The 22,639-nt window shown below is 57.2% G+C and overlaps 3 protein-coding genes across 3 annotated transcripts; 2 read left to right on the top strand and 1 right to left on the bottom strand.

Moving 5' to 3' along the window:
• Window positions 1-217: 217 nt before the first annotated feature.
• VOLCADRAFT_97596 (uncharacterized protein) lies at window positions 218-4,684 on the top strand (the record flags this gene model as incomplete). Its single annotated transcript, XM_002956557.1, has 3 exons — window positions 218-395; window positions 480-1,256; window positions 4,575-4,684. The coding sequence occupies 3 exons, from the start codon at window positions 218-220 to the stop codon at window positions 4,682-4,684; spliced, it is 1,065 nt and encodes a 354-aa protein (XP_002956603.1).
• Window positions 4,685-6,374: 1,690 nt separating this feature from the next.
• On the top strand, window positions 6,375-8,200 carry VOLCADRAFT_97595 (uncharacterized protein; the record flags this gene model as incomplete). The annotated part of the gene is made up of 4 exons (XM_002956556.1): window positions 6,375-6,558; window positions 6,651-6,905; window positions 7,119-7,230; window positions 7,624-8,200. 4 exons carry the CDS (start codon window positions 6,375-6,377, stop codon window positions 8,198-8,200), a joined length of 1,128 nt encoding a protein of 375 aa, XP_002956602.1.
• A 1,644-nt stretch (window positions 8,201-9,844) lies between these two features.
• Window positions 9,845-22,543, bottom strand: VOLCADRAFT_97594 (uncharacterized protein; the record flags this gene model as incomplete). The annotated part of the gene is made up of 22 exons (XM_002956518.1): window positions 9,845-10,039; window positions 10,232-10,382; window positions 10,749-10,967; window positions 11,528-11,744; window positions 11,899-12,014; window positions 12,253-12,339; window positions 12,667-12,725; window positions 13,569-13,637; window positions 13,945-14,004; window positions 14,942-14,986; window positions 15,301-15,315; window positions 16,077-16,136; window positions 16,813-16,843; window positions 17,130-17,466; window positions 17,736-17,758; window positions 19,144-19,445; window positions 19,787-20,053; window positions 20,378-20,782; window positions 21,072-21,182; window positions 21,591-21,626; window positions 21,832-22,313; window positions 22,456-22,543. The coding sequence occupies 22 exons, from the start codon at window positions 22,541-22,543 to the stop codon at window positions 9,845-9,847; spliced, it is 3,375 nt and encodes a 1,124-aa protein (XP_002956564.1).
• Window positions 22,544-22,639: the final 96 nt, after the last annotated feature.

The raw sequence follows: 22,639 nt of genomic DNA, 5'->3' as shown, positions 1-22,639 counted from the left end.
CCAACATACCCAATTCTAATACATATACACATACGCTACGTGATGCTTGCATATGTGCTGCCTCGGGTAAATAACGTAACAGTACGGATTTGATTGGCAGATGCCAAGGCCCCAATTTTTCCCATTCTGAAGCACATCACACATTTTAAACCAAGAACTTAAAGGCGCAAACTTTACAAATAGGGGTGTGCTGACCTGATCAAGTTTTGGACCAGACATGTTGAGGTACGCGTCGTGGATAGAAGCGCTCGACCATGTGCCCGGACTAAACTTGGCGGAGAAGTCACGGGCGCGCATAATCATCCTCTCTAAGCCGCGTGAGGACCGGGAACTCTACTTCCAAGGCACCTACGCCGAGGTCGCGGCTACCATTAAGGCGCTCCTCAGGGAAACACGTACGTTTCAGTTTAATCATTTCAATGCAAAACATATCTAAAACTCTAATGTTGCTTTGCACCCGCCTTTGCAACCTTTTCCAGCGGAGGGCAACATCAGCGCATCACCAGGACCTACAGCGCTCCGCCTGACTCTCTGCGCCGAGGCAGCTGCTTTGGAAGCTAATTTAGAAAGCTTGCGCCCGAGCTCGACCAACGTCTCCTCCTGCTGCACCTCCGCGTCCTTGTCCAGCCGGCCCTCCACCAGCCAAATCCTGGTGCAAACCGCGGCCTCAGTGCCCCATTTGGGCTTCCTGCCGGAAGCCTTCCGCGCGGCCCGCTTCCGCGCCACCCAGCCGGGCGACATCTTCTGCCGCACAGTCAAGGAACTCGTCCCTGCTGCCGACGGCGGCGCCAGCCTTACGCGGACGCGGATCAAATTTGCCATGGCGGTCAACGTGTACGTGCCGCCGCCGCCCTCCTCCGCCTCCTCCGCCTCTACGTCTTCCTCCTCGTCTTCGTTCTCCTCCTCATCCCCATCCCCTACACTGGCCTCTCCTTCGTCCTCCTTCACAGCTCTGTCCCGGTCTCCGTCTTCTTTCTCTTCCTTCCCCTCTTCTTCCCCTCGGTGCCCGTGCAAGGCCAGCGCCTCTCGCGCACAGTACGATTGCAGTAACGAGACCACCGGCGTGCTGGTGATCGCGGTACGGATCCGTACAATGGAGGTGAGCCGCCGCAGCAGCAGTCGTAACCAGCAGCACCCCGAGGAGTACGAGGCGGAAGTGGTTCCGGATCCGGCAGACAGCTTTGCGGCGGTTTCGGAGGGGCTTGACCAGGGCGCCGTACGAGCCGCCCAGGTACTGTGGTGGCAGGGCAGCCCCGGTAAGTGGGCACCGTGGAATGGGTCGCCTGTGAAATCCTGGTGCTGCAGAGCGACCGTGTGATTTGGATCATCGCCAACATCACAAAATATTCATATTTTAGATAGTATTGTACGGCACTTGTACGAAGTAAAGGAGATGGTGAATTGTTGTAGACGGTTGCGTTCTTCTACGAGGGACTCGCATTTTTCGGCGTGGATGGGTGAGAACGGATGATGAACGGATGAGTTGGTGCGTGCGAGCACTGCTCCTCTCCGCTCCTCTCCCCCTTCGGCCGCCGGATGGGTGCGAACGAGAGGGCAGTTTGTTTCGTCCACTTTGTGTGTGTGTGTGTTTGTGGAAGGCCTTCTTTTTGAGAGGAGCACATTCCTCCTTCCGTTATTAATGTACGAATAAACGGTACGGGAGAGCCCGGGTCGCGTTGGGGGTTGACTCAAGGGGGGGGGAGGGGGAGAAGAGGCTGCGCGGCACTCGGTGCGCGTAGTGGCGATGGATGGAGATGGCGGATGGCCTGGAAACCGTTGGTAGCGAACAATGGATGGATGGATGGGTGGATGGATGGTGCATGAAGTTTTTTTGTGTAGTTTGGCGCAGGCATGCAGGCATGCGCATGAAGATGATGGTATGCTTTGGCAGGAAACTGTTGCAGGACATTATTTTTACTCGTAAGCTGTTTCGGCTCTATAGCTATAGCTACGGGCTGCTCGGTTGGCTACCTGAGTACGCGGTGCCTCCTGTCGGGGTGATGATGTATGTCGGGTTGTGTGTGTGGGGCTGCGGCCCCTTGTCTCTTTTGCACGTTGAAATGAAGTATCGTACTGGTCATGTGTGTATATGTAGGTTGTGTGTTTGTACGTCTGTGTATCTGTCTGAATTTGGTTGTTAAATGCCGCCGGAGACATCCCGGACATTGCTTTTACATTGCCATTCATCATGGGTCGATCAGTTATCGGTTATAATAATAAGTTAGTTGTCCTGCCGCAGCTAAATGCTAAATGCTAGGCGCCGCTGGACAACAAAAAACGGTACTGCAATACAAAAGATGATGGAAAGATAGAAGAGCGCGAGTCAAAATCTGCTGCTAACCCGTAAGGTACGGCAGCCAAAACAACAGGTATTTTGTGTGTGTGTGTGTGTGTGTGTGTGTGTGTGTGTGTGTGTGTGCGTGTGTGTGGAGATGCGGTATGGGGGTGGGTTGGCGCCCTGTTGCGCCCTCTGTGGTCGCTCTGTCGTTTTATTTTACTTCTGCCGTTAGGTTGGGACACCCGCTAAAGAGATACGCCACCTCATTATGCTTATCATTGCAGACGTCTCCACTGCTTGTATGTACGATGTGTACAAACTGGAGTCAGGAGAGAACCGCCCACGTAGGTGTTTGTGTATGTATGTAGACGGTATATTTGTACCCCGCCATTGCAATATGTGCAAGTTTTTGTGACGCCGCAGCAAAGCCGATGTGTTGTGTTGCGTTGTGTTGTCATGTTGTACGTGTTGTGTTGCGCACAGCATCGCATCTCAACTGCAACTATACTTTTGATGCGTGTGCTCACATGCCGTACATGCCATGCCGAGGAAGTAAAAGGGCCCCGCCTTGCGGAGTTTATTTGCTGTCGTCCGCGTCGTGTTGGCGATGTGTGGCGGCGGCGGCGGCGGCGGCTGTATCGCCCTTTGTGGTGATATCTCGCCATGGCTACCACCACCATTAGTACTACTACTACTACTACTACTATTAGTACTATCACCACCATTAACACTATCACCACCACTACCACTACCACTACTACCACTACTACCACTACTACCAGTAGTGGTAGTAGTGGTGGTGGTAGTGGGCCCCCAGTGTGGAACCAGGAGTTTCACATTTTTGTTGCTACAGGTACGAGTACGGCACACCGTCATACTAGAACTGTCCACGGCATCGCGCACAGGTTTCCCATTGTGCCGTTGCTGCTGAGCTGAACACCGCACACCCACCCACCCGCCTGCGTACTACCTTTCCTTTGGTTGGGGGGTTGGTGGCGGGTGTTGGTTGCTGCGGACGGCGTCATCGGCCTCGCCTGGGCGTTGTCCGCCGCCCTGTCAGCGTTTTTCATCCCATTCTTATCGGAGTAGCAGTATCGTGATAAAAAAAACGCTTAAGTAATTCCGCACGCTGCTGAACTCGACCGTGATCGTGGACCGAGATTTGGCACCACTGTAGTGCCGCCCGTTATTCCACCACCAGGGTAACGGAGGTACCGAAACCCCGCGATACCCCGCTTCCTATCGACGCCTCACACACTTCCACATATACACGGGCAGCGGGAATGACGTGCGGGAACGTACTGTGTAATATCTTATAAGCTTGCCTTTGTACGGCCTTCGTACGGCCCTATGTACGGCCCTTGGCGGAGGTGCTTGCTTGGGGACAGCAAATTCCCGAAGTCGTCGTGTGCCGCATCCGAGTTCAGCTTACGGGGGTGATTGTGGTGTTGATGGGCCGCAGGCGGTGCTGGTTGAAGAGTGAGACGCACGCACGCACATGGGTAGTTGACGGGGTTTTGTTTTTTTGAGTTTGTTGGGGCGTGTGTGTGTGTGTGTGTGCTGCAGATTGTGAACAGCCATGCCGACTTCGAAGAGGTGCTCCGTGGCGGCGCACCGATCAAAGCAAGTCGAAGGAAAGCCAAGCAAACAAACAGATAATAGGCTGGAGGTAACAAGAGGCCGCAAGAGATCCCTCCTCTCAGAGCGAACCCCCCTGCCTGGCCTCAGGGCGGGCAGGGTCGGGTTGGGTTGGCGGTACGGGCCCTCGGAGGCGCCGCCATGCACCCCAAGGGCGCGGTAGCTAGCAGGCATGGCGGCTGGAAATGACATGGAACGGAAAAGCGGATGGAAAGGAGAGGCTGAGCTGTACCTTTTGAGCTTGTACTTATTTATTACCTGCGGAAAGCGGACGTCCGATGATGCTCTGTTCTGTTGTGGCTTTCGCGCCTAATTTGTATACGTGGGTGCTTGAGGGGGTGGTCCTCGTGCTCCCCCTCTGGTGGTGTTGGATTACGGCGGGCGCGTGCATTTTTGGTAATCAAAGGTAAAACTAGATCTTACGCATCTGGTAAGTTGGAGCGAGTTGTGCAAGTGGGTGGCGAGGAATTTGAAATTGTCGGTTGGCGGTTGCATCGTGATCCGGATTTGGATGTTTGGAGACTGGAGGTGGTGGCTTGTGGTCTTACGTCACAGTCACAGTCCCAATAGTGAGAGCTTGGCAATAGCAACTAGAAGGGGGTGTGCGGTGACGAGCTACTTCTTTGTCTCCTCGCGACTTGTGTGTCCTCACGACCAGTTCTGGAACCTGTAACAAGGGTCAGCACGTATTGGAGCCATAGCCCAGAAGCCACCACCGCCGCATGGCATTCCATTCCACCAGGACAACAGCAGCCAAGGTGGTCCTGAACGGCAAAATGACGTGGGGCGTGGTTACGACAGAGTTCACCCTGCTCTATCTCTCTTTTGATTAAATCCGAGGTTATATTTCACAGGTGGGGACCATAAACATGCCCTTTTTATTATGAGGTGGTGACAGCGCATTAGCAGCAATAAAACTCTGATAGGATGTGGGCGTCGGCGCCGCACCCAATATGGGCCACAACAGGGCCGTCTTAATGGTAGGATAGAATTTAGTGCAGAATTGCGCTCCGTCGGCCAGCGTTTCAGTGACTTTCAGTGACTTTCAGGCCGCAGCGCTGTTAAGCTTCCAGGGCCGCTGATCGGGGGAGCTCAACGACTTCAGCCATCCTTGGGCGGCGATGTAGTCTCAATGGGCCTGATGTTTACGAGGACGTGGATGCGTGGCTTGCAACCGCTTGCATGACGGCTCGAAGTTTCGGCTGCCTCAACCCTGGGGTTTTCCTGCAAGAAAAGACGCGGAGAGCCATGGAAGGACGTCGTGCTGTGTTCTTATGGGCCTTATCGCGGTTAAAGCTGTTGCATGCGGAGGTTGGGGGCCCTAAATATGGAGCTACGATTTGGCTGGGCTGCAGCAAAGAAAACACGGGAAAACATCGGCACGATGCAAGCTGTCGCAGGCGGTTTAGAATGCGCTTTCGAGGTGGACTTGCAGCAAAGAAGTTGAAGTGTTTATGTTAACGCATGCTTGTACTTACAGGAGCGCTTCCAGCATCGCGCTTTGATAGCGCGGCGAAACTGCTGGTTATCATGCTGCAAAAGCACCATTTGATTTCCATCAGTTTCGCCTGCCGTTCGCCGCCATTATTCTCTGCCGTGTAGTTTAAGGAAAGTTTTTGACAAAAATCGTCCCCCGTACTGCATTTCGCTTCGTTCGACTGACGGCTAGCAAAGCTTAGCCAGTTTAAACCAATGACTAGCATCCTAACTAATCATTTTGCAGCAGTTGTTCACAAGGACGTCGTGTGGTTACCTTGCGGTGGGAAAGGTATAAAACTTCAGCTAATGCAACATTTAGCAAATCCTTGAGCGGAGCATGTGGGATGCTCACGCAACATGTTTGAATATATGAAATATCTGATTGCACTCTTTTAGCCTTTCAGGACCCTGGCAAACCATGAGTCTTCAACTTGGATAATTCACGCCGACACGGCATCAGGTTTGCAACCCGACGTGTAACCTTGATGGTATACTGCATACTTCCTGAAATTAATGACATAACATTTCGTTACATTTATCATGGCATAGCAACGCAAGGCCACCAAGCCCTCAGGCACACCGAAACCCGGTTTTCACCCATCTTATCATTATGCTGAGTTTCTGGCATATAATGATACAAGCTAGAAATGAATTAAAAATTATAACAGACAAGAAGTACATCGGGGCGTCGGACGCGGTGGACTTTTTGTGGGAGGACTGATGTGACGTTTCGTTGGTGCGCTGGAAGCCTTCATGGAGTGGTTGCAGCTTGGCAAGTAAAAACATACCATCATCATAATGAATAACTCTTAGATCACTTTAAATGCCCTACCTGCGACATAGCGCTCCTGGAGATGCGCTTCCCTTAATGTTGAAGCTACAAGATACCAATCGGCACGGACAGCTTTGCGCAACAAAGACAGAATCCCTGGGCTTATAATATAACCTTTTGACCTGCTTGACTCCTCTCGTCTGAGGCATGTCCTATTGGCCGAAGGCGACATGGATAGAGTCGCTCGACCACTTGCCCGGCCTCAACCTAACGGAAAAGGCTCGCGCTCGTGTCATCATACTCTCCAAGCCGCGCGAAGACCGCGAGCTCTATTTTGCGGGCACCTATGCCGAGGCCGCGGCCACAATCAAGGCCCTTCTCAGGGAAACACGTAAGTCCCCAGGCCTGCGCAAGCTTCGCAAACTGGTCAAAACACACACCTAGCCCGTTACCATACCATTTCCCGCCCTATTGCACGTGCAGCTCAGAGTTCCTTGAACCTACAACCTTCATCGCTGCTCAGCGGCACACCCAGTGCCCAGCCGCCGGCTGCGGCAATGGTGCCGACCCCCACACCCACCACACCAGCAGCAGCAGCGGCAGCAGCAGGAACTTCCTCGGGGTTGCCAGCAGCACATACCAGCACCCACACCCCCAACACCACGTCGACAACCGCCATCGCCACCGCCTCTCCAAGAAGCACCACGGATGCGATGACCGCTACGGCCTTGAACATGGGTGCGATCAACGCACACGCGTTGAGCCGCTTCGCAGGCGGAACTGGGGCTCCCGAACACACGCCCACATCCCCGTTCGGCGCGCCGCAAGAACACAGGAAGCCTCCGCAAACCTCCGGACCCTCCTCAGCAAAGACAGCCAGCATCCTCCCCACGACATCCTCCGCTCTAAGAGTGCGCTGGGCCACGGACGCCGCCACTGCCACCGCCGCAGCAGCCAGGCGGCCGGAGAGTACCGTACCAGCAGCCGCGGACCTGCGGCCCCTCTCCCCGCCGGCGGTGCCTTGGTGGCGCTCGGAGGATGCCGGCGCGAGCAGCATGGAAGGGTACGTGCCGCACAGGGCAATTGACTTGGCCTCGCCTTCCACTACCTCCAACTCCTCCTCCAGCCCCCCGCAGACACCCCCTAGGCGCCCTTCTACACAAGAAGAACCAGGCGCCCTTAACCTCACCATCTATAGCCTCACCACAGGTCTCAGCACCGCGTACGACAAAATGTACGCGCTCGTACATCAACCGTCGGTCGTCACACCAAAACCCTCCCCTCCCAGTCCCGAGCCCATCCAGCACTACCACTTCGGGCCGCCACACCTACAGCAACATCACCACCATCACCATTACCATAAGAAACAAATCCATCACCAGCATCGAGGGCACCATCACCGCGTGCCTGCGTCGCCTCCGTCCCCCGCCTCTGCCGCTTCTACTACCACCTATAGCCGGCCCTATGCGCCGTACGACACCCCTTTTGCCGCCCCTAGCTCCTACCACCTCGTTCACGCCAGCAGCTCCAGCTCCTTCTCTACATCCCCCAGACGGAGCCCCATCGAGGTCCTGGTGCGGACGGCCGCCTCCGTCAACTACCTGGGAATGCTGCCTGAGGCTTTTCGAGCAGCGCTGCTGCGAGAGCGGCAGCCGGGTGACATCTTTTGCCGTACGTTTCGCAAAAAGTTGGAAAGCACCGCTGTGGGACGAACGGTCAGAAAGACCACACGGTTTATTATGGTGGTTGATGTCCATGATGAAAAGGCGACGACGCTCGTGCTGGTCAAACTCCGGTCAAAGGAGATTTCCCGTGTTGCGTCCAAGGACAGCCTGGGTGGTACGGGGGCGTTGCTGTACAAGGCGGAGGTGGTTCCGGATCCAGAGGACAGTTTTGAAGCGATCTCGGAGCGGCTTGATCGGCGTGCCGTCAAGGTGGGCGACATTGTGATGTGGAAAGAAATTCCTGACGGTTGGGCCTTATGGGACGGCAAGCCGCGGGAGGTGGGCGTCGAGTACGAGCAAGTCAGGTAGCAGGACCCATCGCATGCCCTTCCTTCCCTCCCCAGTAGACGTGTGTGGAGGGCAGCAGGTGGATGGGCCGCAGGGCGGTGGGTGACTGGACGGGAGGAAGGCGTTGCGTGAACTTGGGAAGACGAGGTCGGGTCTGCGTGGCTTCTAGCGGTGCATCGCAGTCGTTGAGGGATCCCTCGTAACTCGGTGGATGGTAGGGTGGGAGTATGCCTGGTCCACACATACGCATGCAGACGTTGCAGAGGGTTTTCCGTCAGGAGCTCTTGAATGAATATTTCATCGTTGTTGCGACCGGGGGGCCTTGGCATTGGACGGAGATATCGGGGACAGAGTGCGCAGCGGAGAGCGGAGAGGTCTACGGGAGGGCCGGGGGAAGAGAGGGAGTGCGACCTTGCGTGTGATGTGAACGGGGGCATATGTAGGGGCATATGTGAGAGTCTTGCGGTCCGCTGCGGCCGGGAGGGGCTTGGCCAGAAAGGCTATCGTGCTACTGGCGAAACAGACGCCGGTGAAGGCGACGGGTGTACAGGGGGAATCGCGGGGGCGGGGGAGGATGCCGTATGGCCATCTCGTATGAAATGAGACGAAGCAATGAATGGCGAATGGCGACACACCTTGGACTTGACGACAGAAAAGGTTGTCAGCATCTTTTATTGTTCCGGAGATCGGTTTTAGAATCGCACTGCAAGACTGCATAAGTGACAATGACGGAATTCGGTTTGCACGTCTGTCTGTAGGTCTTTGGACTTAGGGTCAGTGCCCAGATTGCCTTGTGCCATACGAAAACCTTGATAACAGGAGGAGTAGGGGAGGGGGCCTTGCCGCCGATTTGCTGCGTGACTCAATTTCACAGCTTCAGTTCTACCTGGCAGCGATGACCCGCATGAAGGACTGCATCCATCCATCCATCCGCCACAGGCCCGGCTGCAGTGAAGTAAGGGGCCCGGCCCTGAAGATGTCTGTGTCCGTCCCGGGTCCCCAAAACCCCCCAAAGATGGAGTCCAGGAAGGAGTTCTGTAGCTATAGCTGAAATAGCTATCAAGTAGGTTCGGAACCCCGCAGTCAGCATCTGCACGTGTCATGTGGCGCACTGGGCAGCCGCGGCCCCCTCCATAACAGCCGCCGTATCACAACAGCGCCGCTAAGGCCTCACAGGTAGCTCACAGGAGACGACCATGGGCACTGGGCCCCGGCCTTTCTCCTCCTCCTCCTCCTCCTCCTGGAGCCCCTCCTCAGCCGAAGGAAACCCGCTCTTACCGGGACGGGCACCCACGCTTCGTGTGAGACACCCATACCTATACCCACACACACAGACACAGACACCTCTGTGAACACACGCACCACCTGCTTCGGTAACGTTACTCGAGTGTCATCCTCCTCCTCACAAGCTCCTGTCCGCGTCTCACATCATGAAATAACACACCTGTGCGCGATTAACTACTTCCCTTCTTCACCGACCGCCAGGACCACTGCCTCCGGGAGCTTCCCCCACCCCCCGGGGGAATCTCGGGTCGACGAGACACCCCCGGTCCGGTCGCCGTGTGGGGCAATGGCCTGAGGGACCGTAACCTTTGTATAACACAGAACTACACTCGGGCGCCACCGACACCCCGTCCGCCCTGCGCCCCGAGGCTTTTACAACTCTTATCCCCCCGCTGCTGCTGCTGCTGCTGCCGGCGCCTCTGCCGCTATCCCGCCGTCCCCCTCGCGCCCCGCCGTGTCCCCCGCCACCGCCTGCCTGAGCTTGTCCAACAGCTTCTCCGCCCGCGCCACCACCGCCTCCTGATGCGGCTGCAGCTCCTGGTAGCCCCAACTGCTCACCTCGTGGAGCCATGGGTCCTGATGCAGAGGGAGGGGGAGGGGGGGGGGGGAGGGGCAGGGAGGGGGAGGGAGAAAATTATGGTCAAAAAGCAAGGGGTCATTTACATCACCGATGCTCGGAGTCCAGAGCGATGATGCAACTGCCCACAATTCACCCCCTCTCTCTCACACTCATAGAAAGAATATATACATACATACGTGCAAACACACCTGCACCTCCGTCTTCTCCCCGCTCAAGGCCTCCAGCGCCGCCAGTCCGCAGAAGGGCACGTACAGCTCGCTGTAGCCGCCCTCGTGGAGGGCCACCAGACGGCCCCCGCACAGGGACTCGGCGGCCTCCACCAGCTGCCGCATCATCCACCTGCATTGGCATTGGCATTGGCATTGGCATTGGGGGGGACAGGAGGAAGGGGGACTGGGGGCCGTGCTCGCCGGACTCGTAGCTCACACGTGCTGACATGCAATCATCCCCACCCAGGCCCCACAAGGTCATGCCTCCTGCGACATTACAAACACCTTTGGACCCCCTTCCTGCCCTCCACCCTCCCATCTGCTCTAAAACCCCATCGCACGCTCCCATCATTCGTGCCTCCCTCCCTCCCGCCCTCTCACCCTCGCCCAACAAATGGTGCTTAGGACGTGGGCAGTTGCGTCTTTGACTTGTGCTCCAAGTCAGTCCCTTTCTCCCGGCCCCATCCCCTTCCCAGGTCAACACAAGTCAACCCACCCAAAGTCCGCACTGGACAAGATCATGGCCGCCAGGTTGTCCATGTACGACGCGTCGTACCCTGCTGACACGAGCAGCAGCTCGGGCTTGAATATCTCCAGGGCAGGTCTCACGAGGCGGGTGAATGCGGCCTGGTAGGCCCCCGAGCCGGAGCCGGGGGGCAGCGGCACGTTGAGGGTGGTGCCCTCGCCCTGCCCCACACCATTCTCCGTCATGTAGCTGCGAACGCGGGGAGGGAGGGAGGGTTGGAGGGACGCAAACATATAGACATACACACGTACACACGGGAACAAACACACACGGGCATGGACATGTGCGAACACACACCCGCATACCGGCCGCACACTTATTCACCCATTCATTCACGAAGGCCAGGCAGGCGGCCTGCCAGCCTGGTGTGCGGGTGCTAGGCACGGGATAGCTGCCGGGAGGTACATGCCGCGAGAGCAGGGGGGCCGAAAGGGAGGACAAAGCAAAGGGTGGATGGGCAGCGAGAGAAGTGGTATTCAGATTGTAGGGAGCAGCAGCAGCAGCAGCGGAGAGGTATGTTCGCTGGCAAGGATACGCACCATTGGAAGCCCAACAGCCAACAACATCTTTTTTTCTACACCCAATGCCATGAAGTTCTAACTGATTGACGTGTTTCGCCCGCCCCGTTTGAGCCCTCCCGGTTTCCGTACATCCTCATTTCTGCTCCTCCCCCTCCCCCTCCCAGACTCCCCTTCTCCCTCGCACCACCTCAGTTTTTCACATATGAATTCCCCCTCCCCCTCCCTCACCCCGATCTCAGAGGGTAGTTGGAGTCCTGGTGCAAGCTGATGAACATGACCCGCGGGTCGCTCTCGAACATGTGCTGCGTACCGTTGCCATGGTGCACGTCGAAGTCCACTATTGCCACCCTCCGCAGCCCCCTGACGGACAACGCATGGGCCGCAGCCACCGCCACGTTGTTGAAGATGCAAAAGCCCATGCCCTGGTCGCGTTCCGCATGGTGGCCTGCGGGGAGTGGGTGGGGTGTGCAAAGAGGGGGAAAAGACGACCACGGGCGAGTGAAGCTGCTGCCAAGGAAAGAGGGGGAACGTGAGGAGCACCTGTAAGGGTGATGCGAGGGAGGATGGGAATGTGGTTTGGGTGGCGGAGCCCCTCTCACCCGGCGGTCGTACCAGGGCGTACGCGTTGCGGACCTCCCCCCGCAACACCGCCTCAACGGCCTCTATGGCGCCACCGGCTGCAAGGGCAGCGATGCGGTAGCCGCCCGGGGAGAACCTGCGATTAGATGGGTGGGTGGGCGGGTGGGTGGGTTTGTGTATGTGCGTGGGGGGGATGTCTTGTCGTCACATATCCGGTGGGTTTCCCCGCGTTGAAACCAAAAGCCGAAGTTCGTTTTCTCTCCCGCACGCATTTCGAGATCCATCCATCTCCCCACTGCCTTCCGCAGCTGTGCGGCCGCAGGGCCCCAGCAGCAGCCTCAGTCACCTCAATTGAATCAACTTAGTAAGCTCACGTGGCGACGTCGCCGGCTGTGTGGTGGCCCTTAGTGTCGTCCGCTGACATCTCCCGCACCCGCCGGATGTAGTCAGGGCAGTGGACTCTGTAACAGAAAGAGTACAATTTGGGTTAGGTGGATGGAAGCCATGGTAAATATATCTGATCCCAAGGGGAAATGAGCGCGGAGTTGTGTTCAGAGGTGAAAGAGAGCGGGTCTTAAATGGTTTGGCCCATACTCACCTAGCAAGCTCCTCATCAGTTGCTGGTCGAGGCTTTAAATGTTTGAGGTTGTCCAGCAACCCGCTTACTGCCACAAGGTTATGAAACCTGAAAGAGATCCTCCCTCGATGTCACTAATTTGCTTCGCTTATGCATTCCAGTTATTATACATGCAGTTTCCTTTTTATGGCCAGTCCAATGAATCGCTCACCGGCGTTTCGTTTCCGGGTTCTCCCAGTGTCGCCACGCTTCAATGTGCTTGTCGAACGACTGCACATGCCCAGCGTTGTGCCAGAAGTATGTTTCGTGAAAAAGATAACCAGTCCGAGCTGCTGCGGCAGCCATGGCTGTAAATTGATTGCTCAAGCAAAGTTTTACAACTTGAAGGGCTTGCCTTGGGGCCACCGACAATCAAAACATTTTGCGCTAATAAAACGAATTTCCATCAAGCACGACAACTCCCCTGACGCCGTCGATTTGAACAGCAAGAACACAAAACTCTGCAACCGGGGTGTTGTTTGATCAACGGCATCAACCACCACGCGTACGAGTCAGCGGCCGCTATCCGCCGAACGCCGTTTGCGACCGAGAGGCTAGAACTTCAAACTTCTATAATACCAAATATCATCAGTTCAGTCCTGAGCAAACTCCTGACTACAACCCGCCTACTGCTCCTCGTGAGGGTGCTTCCGCGGGCGACCACGCCTGTGGTGGTTCTCCTGCAAATCGATCACAAGAACAACCATGCCGTTGAGAGACACATGCCACGCGAGGATCTGACAAACACCCCTCCTCTCCTTATAAAACGAATTCCTGAAGTTCATACGAACAGATCACCCAGGGTCCCCCATCGATGTACAGGTGATCTCTTTGCCCAGCTTCCATATAGAGTGAAATCCAGAAGCAAGATCAATTAAATAACAGGCAATTCTTAGCGACTCCCGTGTTATACCGGAGGAAGATAAGATTTTTGGCCAGGAAGCAAGAATGATTAACGCATGTCCTCGTCCCAACCTGTTGAGCCATCTGCGTCCCCGTTTTCACAGCGGGCCGCTGCTATTACCTATTGCCTAACCCCAACCACTTCCCAACCCGTCGTCCTCCTCTCCTTACCTCCTCCGGCCGCTCCTCCTGACGAGCGGCACCCTCTCCTCGTGCCGCACCGCCCTTGTGGCCCGTCTCCTGTCGCATCGATCGCACCAAGGGGAAGTGTAGACCGGCGACGCCGCCGTGCGGCACCAGCGGCATTATCATTACGGCTAGACCAGTATGGCAACCAAAGCAATATTCATGTACTGCGGAGTTTCAGGAAACAAAACAACAGCAGCAGCAGGACTAGGGAGGGGGTGCGGGGCACAAGCCCACCACATCCACTGTAAGGCGCCAGGACATCTGCCATTACTCCCGCCCGTAATCACCCTCTCCTCCACGGCCCCCCCCTCAACCCCCCCCCCCACACACACACCGCTGCCTCCCCCGCCTCCCCCACCTGGTACCCCTCGTGGCTCAGCTGCTCCTTACGCGCCTCACCACCTAGGTGCCCCAGCTCCTGAAAAGAACGGCGGGGAGGGAGGAGGGAACGGCGGGGGGAGGTGATGCCAAGAAAAACCTGATGTTGCAGAAGTGAAGGGAAGGGGGGGAAAGACGAGCCGTTGGCGAATGGTGCAGATACCAAAGACGGATAGTCCAGGAGTAGATAGATGCTCACAGGAAAAATTTGCCGACCAGTGATGTCATCTGCGTAATCTTGGCGGCCACGTGGCCATAGCTGGGTTGCGAGACGAATGACTAGCTGGCAAGTTCAAAGTCAAAAAGAAGGCAGAAGGCGAAAAACGCCGAAGAACTACCTAAACCTTGTAAAAGCAGGGAAAAAGAACGGAAGCCGTAGAGGTGACGTGTACACGTTTTACAGGCGGCAAAGGAGGAAGGGTATCGATAAGTGTAGTGTTGATGTAATCGGACAGTCGGCGCCGACTCCCATTCCCCCCCCAGCTAACACAATCCTGGCTCGACCAACGACTAAGCTCGGAACCGCAAGGACTCACCTGTCCGGGCGGCACAAGCAAGAGCAGAGGCAACGGGCAACGGGCAGCGGCAGCGGGTAGAGAGCATTCGAAAAAAAGGAAAATGGTTTGTGAGCAGCAAGAAAACGAACAGGGCTTCCCCTGGAAGGAATGCAAAGCGCTGCTGAATGGAAAAAGCTATAATTTAGTTTGGTGAGTATAGGAGAAAAAGAAGAAGCCTTAAATGGGAAGCCGAACGACAAGGCAGGCACGGTCGTACAAGGATTAAGAACACGATTCCCGGAGCGAGGAGGAAGAAGGGTAAGCATCGTAGAAGTATGTCAAAGAGTGCATGGAAAGGAAGGAAACGAAAGAAATGCAAAACAATGAAGTTCGGCCGAGACCGGGTGAAGGGAATGAGTGTCGCGTCGTACGACTGCAGCATCGACAAAACATGTGCGTACGGCAGGTGGTGGGCCCCACCAGCCCGCGCGCACTTCGGGGCACCTGCATGCCGCCCCGTAGCGCCTAAGGGTGGCAGAAAAGAGGGTAAGCGGGCAAGTCAACGGAACCAAACCGAACTGCACCGCATGCCGAAACGCCGTGATTTCACTATCGTAAAGGATTGGCAAGTGGAGTGGGGACGGCAAAGGGGGTGTGTGGCAACGATGTTTCATACAAGGTAGGTAGTTGCAGCCTCAACGGATCCATGGGGTAAAAGTGCCGGTTGGGAGTCCGCGATGACGTTCCTGTTGTCCCGGGCATGTTGTTGATATTGGCAGATGTGTCGTCGAAGAGAGCAGGGAGTGTGGGGAGGGGGGGATGGCAACGATGCTGTGCACCGGCTGCCCAAAGATCTGAAAGGCGGCGGTAGGGAGGGAGGGAGGGAGGGAGGGACGACGTAGAGGGTGCTGCTGACATGATGTGCCCTGTTTGTGCATGCAGACAGGCAGGGGGGGGAGGGGAGGTGTCTGGAGAGTTGCAGCGACAGGGGGAAATGGGAACGTCAGGGGCAAAAGGTCATCGCATGGCAAGCGAGGGGTGAAGGCCATGAAGTGGACCTCAAACTCAAGTTTGAGTTGAGGCCAGATCCAGGTAGCGGGGGGAAGGAAGGACGGAAGGAAGGAAGACGCTTCAACCAGATTTTTGGGTTTGGCAAAGGGCGGCAAGGTACGCTATGTGATGTGATGTGATGTGATGTGATGTGGCGCGACAGAGTGTGAAGAAGTAGTGGTGGAGGGGGCGGGAAAGACGAACCACGTGAACGAGTGAAGCTGCTGCCAGGGTGCAAGAGTGTACCAGACGTAGAACTGACCGAAAGGCGTTCTTGAATGGGGCGACCTCGGGATCGGGTGGAGGCTCTCGAGCGGTAAGAAAAGGTGATGTGAAAGGCCTGATCCCCAAATGGCTTGCTTAAAACGGCAAGCGCGCGGCAGGACATTGGTAGAGTTGGTACGGGACAAATGGGCAGCTGTGTCGTACAAGTGATGCTGGGGCACATCCTACTGTCAACCGCCAATACGGGTGCCATTACTCCCGCCCGTAATCACCCTTTCTCCTCCACGCAACCCCCCCCCCCCACACACACACACACCGCTGCCTCCCCCGCCTCCCCCACCTGGTACCCCTCGTGGCTCAGCTGCTCCTTACGCGCCTCACCACCTAGGTGGCCCAACTCCTGAAAGGAACGGGGGAGGGGGGGAGGTGATGCCAAGAAAAAACTGATGTACCAGAAATGAAGGGAAGGGGGGGAAAGACGAACCACAAGCGAGGATGCTGATGCTGATGAAAGGAGGGGGGAGGGAGAGGGAAGAGGGACGGAGGAAGGCGAATAGGCACGCGCACGAATACCAACGGCAAAACGGCCGCATGACTCTCTTTCCCTGAAGAATGCATACGCCCTAGCCACACCGAGGCGGACGAGCAGTCCCCGGGAAACGTCCCCCGCGAGATAAAATACGTTATAAGCTTTTAGAGAGACTAGCACACATCTCTTTTGTTGGGATGGAGATTGGACATCCCCTCTTCCCCCCTTCCCCAGGACGACGTCGGCACGCATCCTGAAGACAACCCAGGGCCCCTCCCCTCCTCTCCTCTCCTCTCCCCTCCTCTCCCCTCCCTCACAACCACATCACGAGGCAGTGCAGTCGAAACACATGAACACATGATGACACAGCGGTGTACCATTTGGGCGCGGGAGCGCGTCGGCCTTGGCGCCCGGAGCGTCTTGTCCTTTCTATTTCGAGCACAACAGCAGCGCACCACACCATCATAGTACACAGTCATCTAACTGACACTCCTGGGGCTTCCCACTTCTTTGACTGTCATGGTGCCGTACTAACTAACTAACTAACCTGGTAGCCCTCGTGACCCAGCTGGGAGCTCCTGAGAAGGGGAAGAGGGGAGGCGGGTAACACAACACACACACACACACACACACACGAGCGGTTATCGGGGCAGTAAGGAGGGAATGACCCGACCCCATGACGCGACAGTCGGACAAACAGCTGCACCAGCGCCCAAGGCACCGGCTGCAGCTCGGGGGGGAGCGACTGCTCTCTGTCTCTCTGCTCTCATGCACCGCCCACACGACGTCCCAAGTTTCCAACGCACACACATACACACAAACACACACACCAGAACCACACCCCACCTCCCCAGAACCGCACACCTGACACGGCCACCAATCACGCCGCCCACGGCCTTCTTCTCATCCGTACTCAGCGTATCGTACGGCTTGCCGTACTTCTCCCTCGCCACCGCCTCCAGTTCCTCCTTGGAGTGGCTACTGAACGCGACCACTCCGCCGCGACGGTGATCGACACGTGTGAAGTGGCCCAGGGGCGGCAGACGATGAGAAGAAGGCGCGCAGGAAGAGGCCGCGGAGGCGGGGGCGGCGCCGGTAGGCGAGGAGGTTATTCGGCGGGGGAGAAGGGAGCTGAGGCCGCGCGGCGGCGCCGCGGCCGCGGCTGTGACGCGGGCGCGGCTTGAGTTAAGGGCGCAGCAGCCTCGAGCGAGGGACAGACAGTTGCGCATTGTTCAGCGGTGATGGAAGGCGGCGGTCGGTGGGATTTGCTACAAAGGTGTCGGGGGTTCAGGTGTCGTAGTTGTGAGAAGGCGCTGGTGGTAAGTGGCTGGAGGCCACTTTGCTTGATTGACCTTGACTGGTCCGGGTGACGACTCAACGTTCGTAGTGCCTGCGATATGACTTCCATCCTTGAAAAGAGACGGAGGCCAGTTGAAGGGATACAGTTGCAGATAATATGGCAGCTATCACCTGTTGCTCCGCGATGTCGGAGGCTGCGGTGGTGTCGGATGGAAAGGTGTTCCGGAGAGAGAGCCTCGTCGGAGGACGCAGATGCTGCTTCTTTTGTTTGCTAAGCTTTTTCTTTCTGGTTCGCGTTTTCAGAGTTCTTAACGGGCTGGATATATCTCTACAGTAGGTACTTTAAAGCCCTCCGAAGTTCCGTACCCCACCAGATCTGAAGTTTCCACGTCTTACGCGATGCGCCACGCGGCACCCATCCAACCCACAATCCCGACTCGCGCCTGACTTTATCCCGGAGGGTGACTGATGACGCACGACGATGGTGATGATGATGATGCTGTGGCGATGATGATGGCGACCTGATGCGTCAAATCACATTCCGCATGCCAAAACTGAGCCGCGAAGGAAAGACAGTAAGAGCATAGGACGTGTGGACTGCGAGGCTAAGCACCCCCTTTAATTCAGGGTGTTCCCTGCAGGTTCGCCGGCAGGTAGGGACCCATGGGTCGGTTGTTATTGATTTTTAGGCATTTTTAGCGAAAGCGCGATTGCAATCGCACCGGAGTCCCTGACTAAATGCGTCCGTTGCTACGAATCACTGCCGGAAAGCGCAACAGCACAGCCAATGTCCACAATGACGCTCGCGCCCGGCCTGTAAACGGACCCCTAATTCTTTTTTCCCAAGCCACCGGGTCCAAAGTGCAGAGGCGTGTTTGGAACTGCCATCCATGCAGCTTCAACGAGGCAGAAGATGTCGCGACGAGCGCAACATTATGACATGCATGTCCTATGTAACGTACGTACTGCGGTCCAAGATCCCCCATGCCGGACGTCCGTCCATGTGTGGTTGTGTGTATGTGTGTGGTATGTGTGTGTGTGTGCTCTATCTATGGGGGATAGTGGTGTGTTTTGCAATCATCCACCACCCTCTCTTGTGCCTCAATTTGGCTCGTATGGGCACTCGTTACACCTCTTTAACGCAACCGAAGTGTAAAAGACACACAGCACATATACCTGTGCAACCGCACCCCGGACACGTACGTCACGACGAACGGCCCAACACACCACTCCTACTTCCGCTACTCCTGATTTTACTTCTAGCCTGCAATGGCAATTCCTGCGTCCCAAGCCGCAAACAGCCCAGCCAACATCACGCAACCCAGTCACCGAACCGACAGCGCCTTTCCACCCCCCTGCCAACCTTTGGCTGTGATTGCGGGGCCCCGTACTAAACTAAGTCGCGAGACCCACCTAGCCGAATGACCTATTCCGCTCCTCCCCTCCCCTAGCAGTCCGCCTCTGCCGCCTCTGCCTCAGTGCATTCGCCCCCTCTGTCGACTGCGCCTCAGCCATCAGCCGCCATCACCTCTCCGCCTGACCCTCCGCCGCAGCTTCCTCCTCCTGACACCGCGCGCACCCGCACACGAACCCGTATGACCATTTCAAATGCCGCTGCCGTACATTGTACGGCAAGCCGACGTCCAGGTACGACACGCAGAGTTCCTCCCCGGGCGCGATGTCGCGTGCGGCTACGAAGCAGGCGGCTGCGTCCAGATCGGGGAAGGACAGCTCCAGGGTGGGTTCACAAGAGTGGTTGAAGAGAGAGGCGACAAGGTAGACGGCGCTGCCGCTGCTGGCGCCGCCGGCGCTGCCTGACACGAGAGCGGCGGCGGCGGCCGCCAGGTCTGCGGGGTCGGCCCCTGCCAGCGGGTTGTGCACCTGTTTGTATGTACATCGGTGGAGGAGGAGCAGGAGGAGGAATGGAGTGGGGAAATGAAGACGCAATCAGGATTAGGTGATTAGGTGAAGGTTAGGGTGACGAGGAGAATACGTGAGTGGATGATTGAGTGAGTGAGCGAGTAAGGGGAGGGTTAAAATATCTGCTCTTCGATCTGCTCTACGACCCGACCCATCTCGGCAGGGTTGCGGCACGACGTCCACCTGGCGCGGCTGGCCCTGCGGAGGAACGCCATCTGGCACCCTGATCACCCAGCTGCACCCCACCACCACCACCACCACCACCACCACCACCACTGCACCCCCTGCAGCACTGCACCCACCTGGAAGACGTTGAGATGCAGTCGGGCCATCACCCCAACAAACCACTCCACGTTCACTCGCTCCGTAACCGCCTTATTCACGACCCCAGACAAGGAATCCAACACCGAATCAGGATCCAACTCGGCTTCCATGCGCATGTCCATGTCCGTAACGGCTCCTTTCTGCTGAGACCTTGACGCCGCTGCCATAACCATCGTCGCTGCTAGGTTTCGGAGCGCCGCCAGGTCAGCAGCCAGCGCGCGAAATGCTGCCGCCAGCAGGCCGTACTGCTCAACCCAGGGATCCGGGTATGGCGGCGCCACGTTGGCGAAACACAGTACGTGAAGGCTGCTCAGGGGGTCACCGCGGGCTACGGCAGCGGCGGCAGTAGCAGTAGCAGTAGTAGCAGCAGCAGCCGCAGCCGTCCTGGTGTCACTAAATTGAGCTTTCCGGACATGAGCATCATCACCACCACCACCACCACCACTACAATCCGTGATGGCCGGAGAAGGAAAAGCAGCAGCAGCAGCAGCAGCAGCAGCAGCAGCAGCAGCAGCAGCAGCAGAATCGTTGCCGGATCCGCGAGGGGACTTGGCTAAGACGTGTCCCACTCCGACGCAAACATCGCCGCGTCCATCGAGCTGTTGCTCCGAAACCAACGTCTTCTTCCTCCTTGTCTGCGTCCTCAGCCCTTCCAGGCACTGCCGCATCGCCTCCGAAACCTCCATAAATGCCAGCCGGGCTGCCATCAGCGGGAACCGCTCGCCGTGTTGTCGGCACTGCTCGTACAGCTGCGCCAGGGGCCCTCCTTGCCCTCCTCCTCCTTTTCCTCCGCTGCCCTGGGTTGCGGCTGCTGCTGCTGCCGCTGCCACTGCTTCCTCCACGTCCAGGTACTGCGTCCGGGCTGTGTTCATGCAGCTGTCGCAGCAGAAGCGGCGGCGGTTGGGTCCGGAGTGGCGCACCGGACTAGTGGTGGTGGTGCTGGAGGTCAGCGGGGCCAGGCAGTGGTAGCAAACCTGGGGGGATGGGGAAAGACGAACCACACACGATTGAAGCTGCGGGGAAATCATAGCTGCTGATGGGGAAATCATACGGTAGTACGGAGTAGCGGCGAAGGGTCAGCTGCGGATGTCTCAAGGGAGCAAGGGGCATCTGCACATGATTCCCCCCTCCCCCATTTCGGGAACGCCTTTTAGTCAGTTCTACGTCTGGTACACTCTTGCCCTGGCAGCAGCTTCACTCGTTCGTGGTTCGTCTTCCCCCCCTCCCCCCTGCGATGCTCCCGCACTCCACCCGCTCCCTCACCCCGTGTGTGGCCCCCAGCTCCGGAAAGGCCACCAGAGGCACCTCCCGGTGCACCACCTGGCCCCGGGGGATGGACCCAACAGCCACCAGACCACGACCTCGACCAGGCAGCTGATGAGCAGCAAGTCGCGGCCAGGAAGTGGAAGTGGAAGTGGAGGGAGGGATGGGGTGGGTTAAGGAGTGGGCGGGTCAGGGATCAGGCGGAAAAAGGCAGCACAGAGTCGGATGCGGTACGGGACGGGACGGAGCCGGGCTAAGGGGAAAGACTAGACAGCGAGCGAACGTACTCCGACGTGGCCCCGAGCGCCACTCGGTTGCGGGTGAGCAGGCGGGGGGAAATGAGGTTCAGGACAGCAGGTGGGTGAGGGCGGGAGGGAGGGTGGAGTTCATATGAGCGGAAGTCAAAGACAGTTCGTTACGTCGAAAGCGCCAACTGCCATAGGAGTCCACAGCAGCGGCGGGAGGGGTAAAGTTAAGAGGGCAGTAAGGAATGTACGGGGGGCATTGGATCCTGTGCACTTGGGGATTCGTTTGAATTCCGAGTGTGGCGGTTTCCTGGAACGAGGTGATGGAAGGAGGCGGGGAATAGGGAGGTCTGAGGAGATGTACGGTGGCACGCAGCACAGGGGCTCATAGGCCGGCTTGTGCACACATACCGTACGGCTCCACAGGTTTCAAGACTTTCGCGAGTTGTACTCGGTATGGCGCATACGTAACTACTGCTTTCTAGATGTGTCACGGCATGAAGTACGACACTGACCTGTGCAACTGTGAACGGCTTATCCTTCAGTATAGGGCCCAGTAGATCGGCGGCAGAGGGGCGCTGCGGCAGTGGTGGTGGCGACGGCTGAGCCGCAGGGGGCGTCCGTTGCTGCTGCTTCTCTGTGGCATTGGCGGCGTCTGCGTTGGGTCTGGATTGAGTGGAGAAGGTGGCGGTAGCTGCGGCGGTGGCGGTACTGGCGCCAAGGCTGCCGACCCATTTCCTGGTTGTGCTGAAACGACGTGCGACAGATTTGGAGCTGCTGACCACTCGACCATCAATACCGTTGCCGCGGCCAACGGAGTGACAGCAGCTGCCGCTCTTCCGCTCAGTACAGTTGAGGGATGGTTCCCGGTGATCGTTTGTCACCCCGTCATAGGCGGCGAAGATGCATTTGTCAGGGGCTCGTGCGCGGCCGGGAATCGGCGGGTGACCGAAACCTTTTTCGCTGGTGTCCAAGTCCTGTGCTGATGTAAGAGCACCTGAGGCTGAAATGATGGGACAGGCACGGAGTTCTTCGGCAAGAGGCTTTCCGGGACGTCCGAACACCCCAAGCAATCCCGCAATCCGGGCCAAGGGTAATGTCCAGTGAGCTGAGGGTCAAAGGCTCCAGCAACATCGCACCTAAAGAGGTGGCCTCCAACCAACCCGGCAGCGTAAAAGAATAACATCGATAAGTTGCGCAGCGCACGGTGCTCAAAGCAACCTTCATGCGTATTAAATATCAAGTGAATACGAATAGGGAAAATTACTTACGAGGGCTGAGACCCTGAGGCTAGGGCTTGCCGTCAGAAATACGGAAATGGCG

The sequence above is a fragment of the Volvox carteri genome (genome assembly GCF_000143455.1).
Source record: "Volvox carteri f. nagariensis unplaced genomic scaffold VOLCAscaffold_62, whole genome shotgun sequence".
NCBI lineage: Eukaryota > Viridiplantae > Chlorophyta > Chlorophyceae > Chlamydomonadales > Volvocaceae > Volvox > Volvox carteri.
The sequence above is the reverse complement of the archived record's forward strand: the minus strand, read 5'-3'. Positions and strand labels throughout refer to the sequence as shown.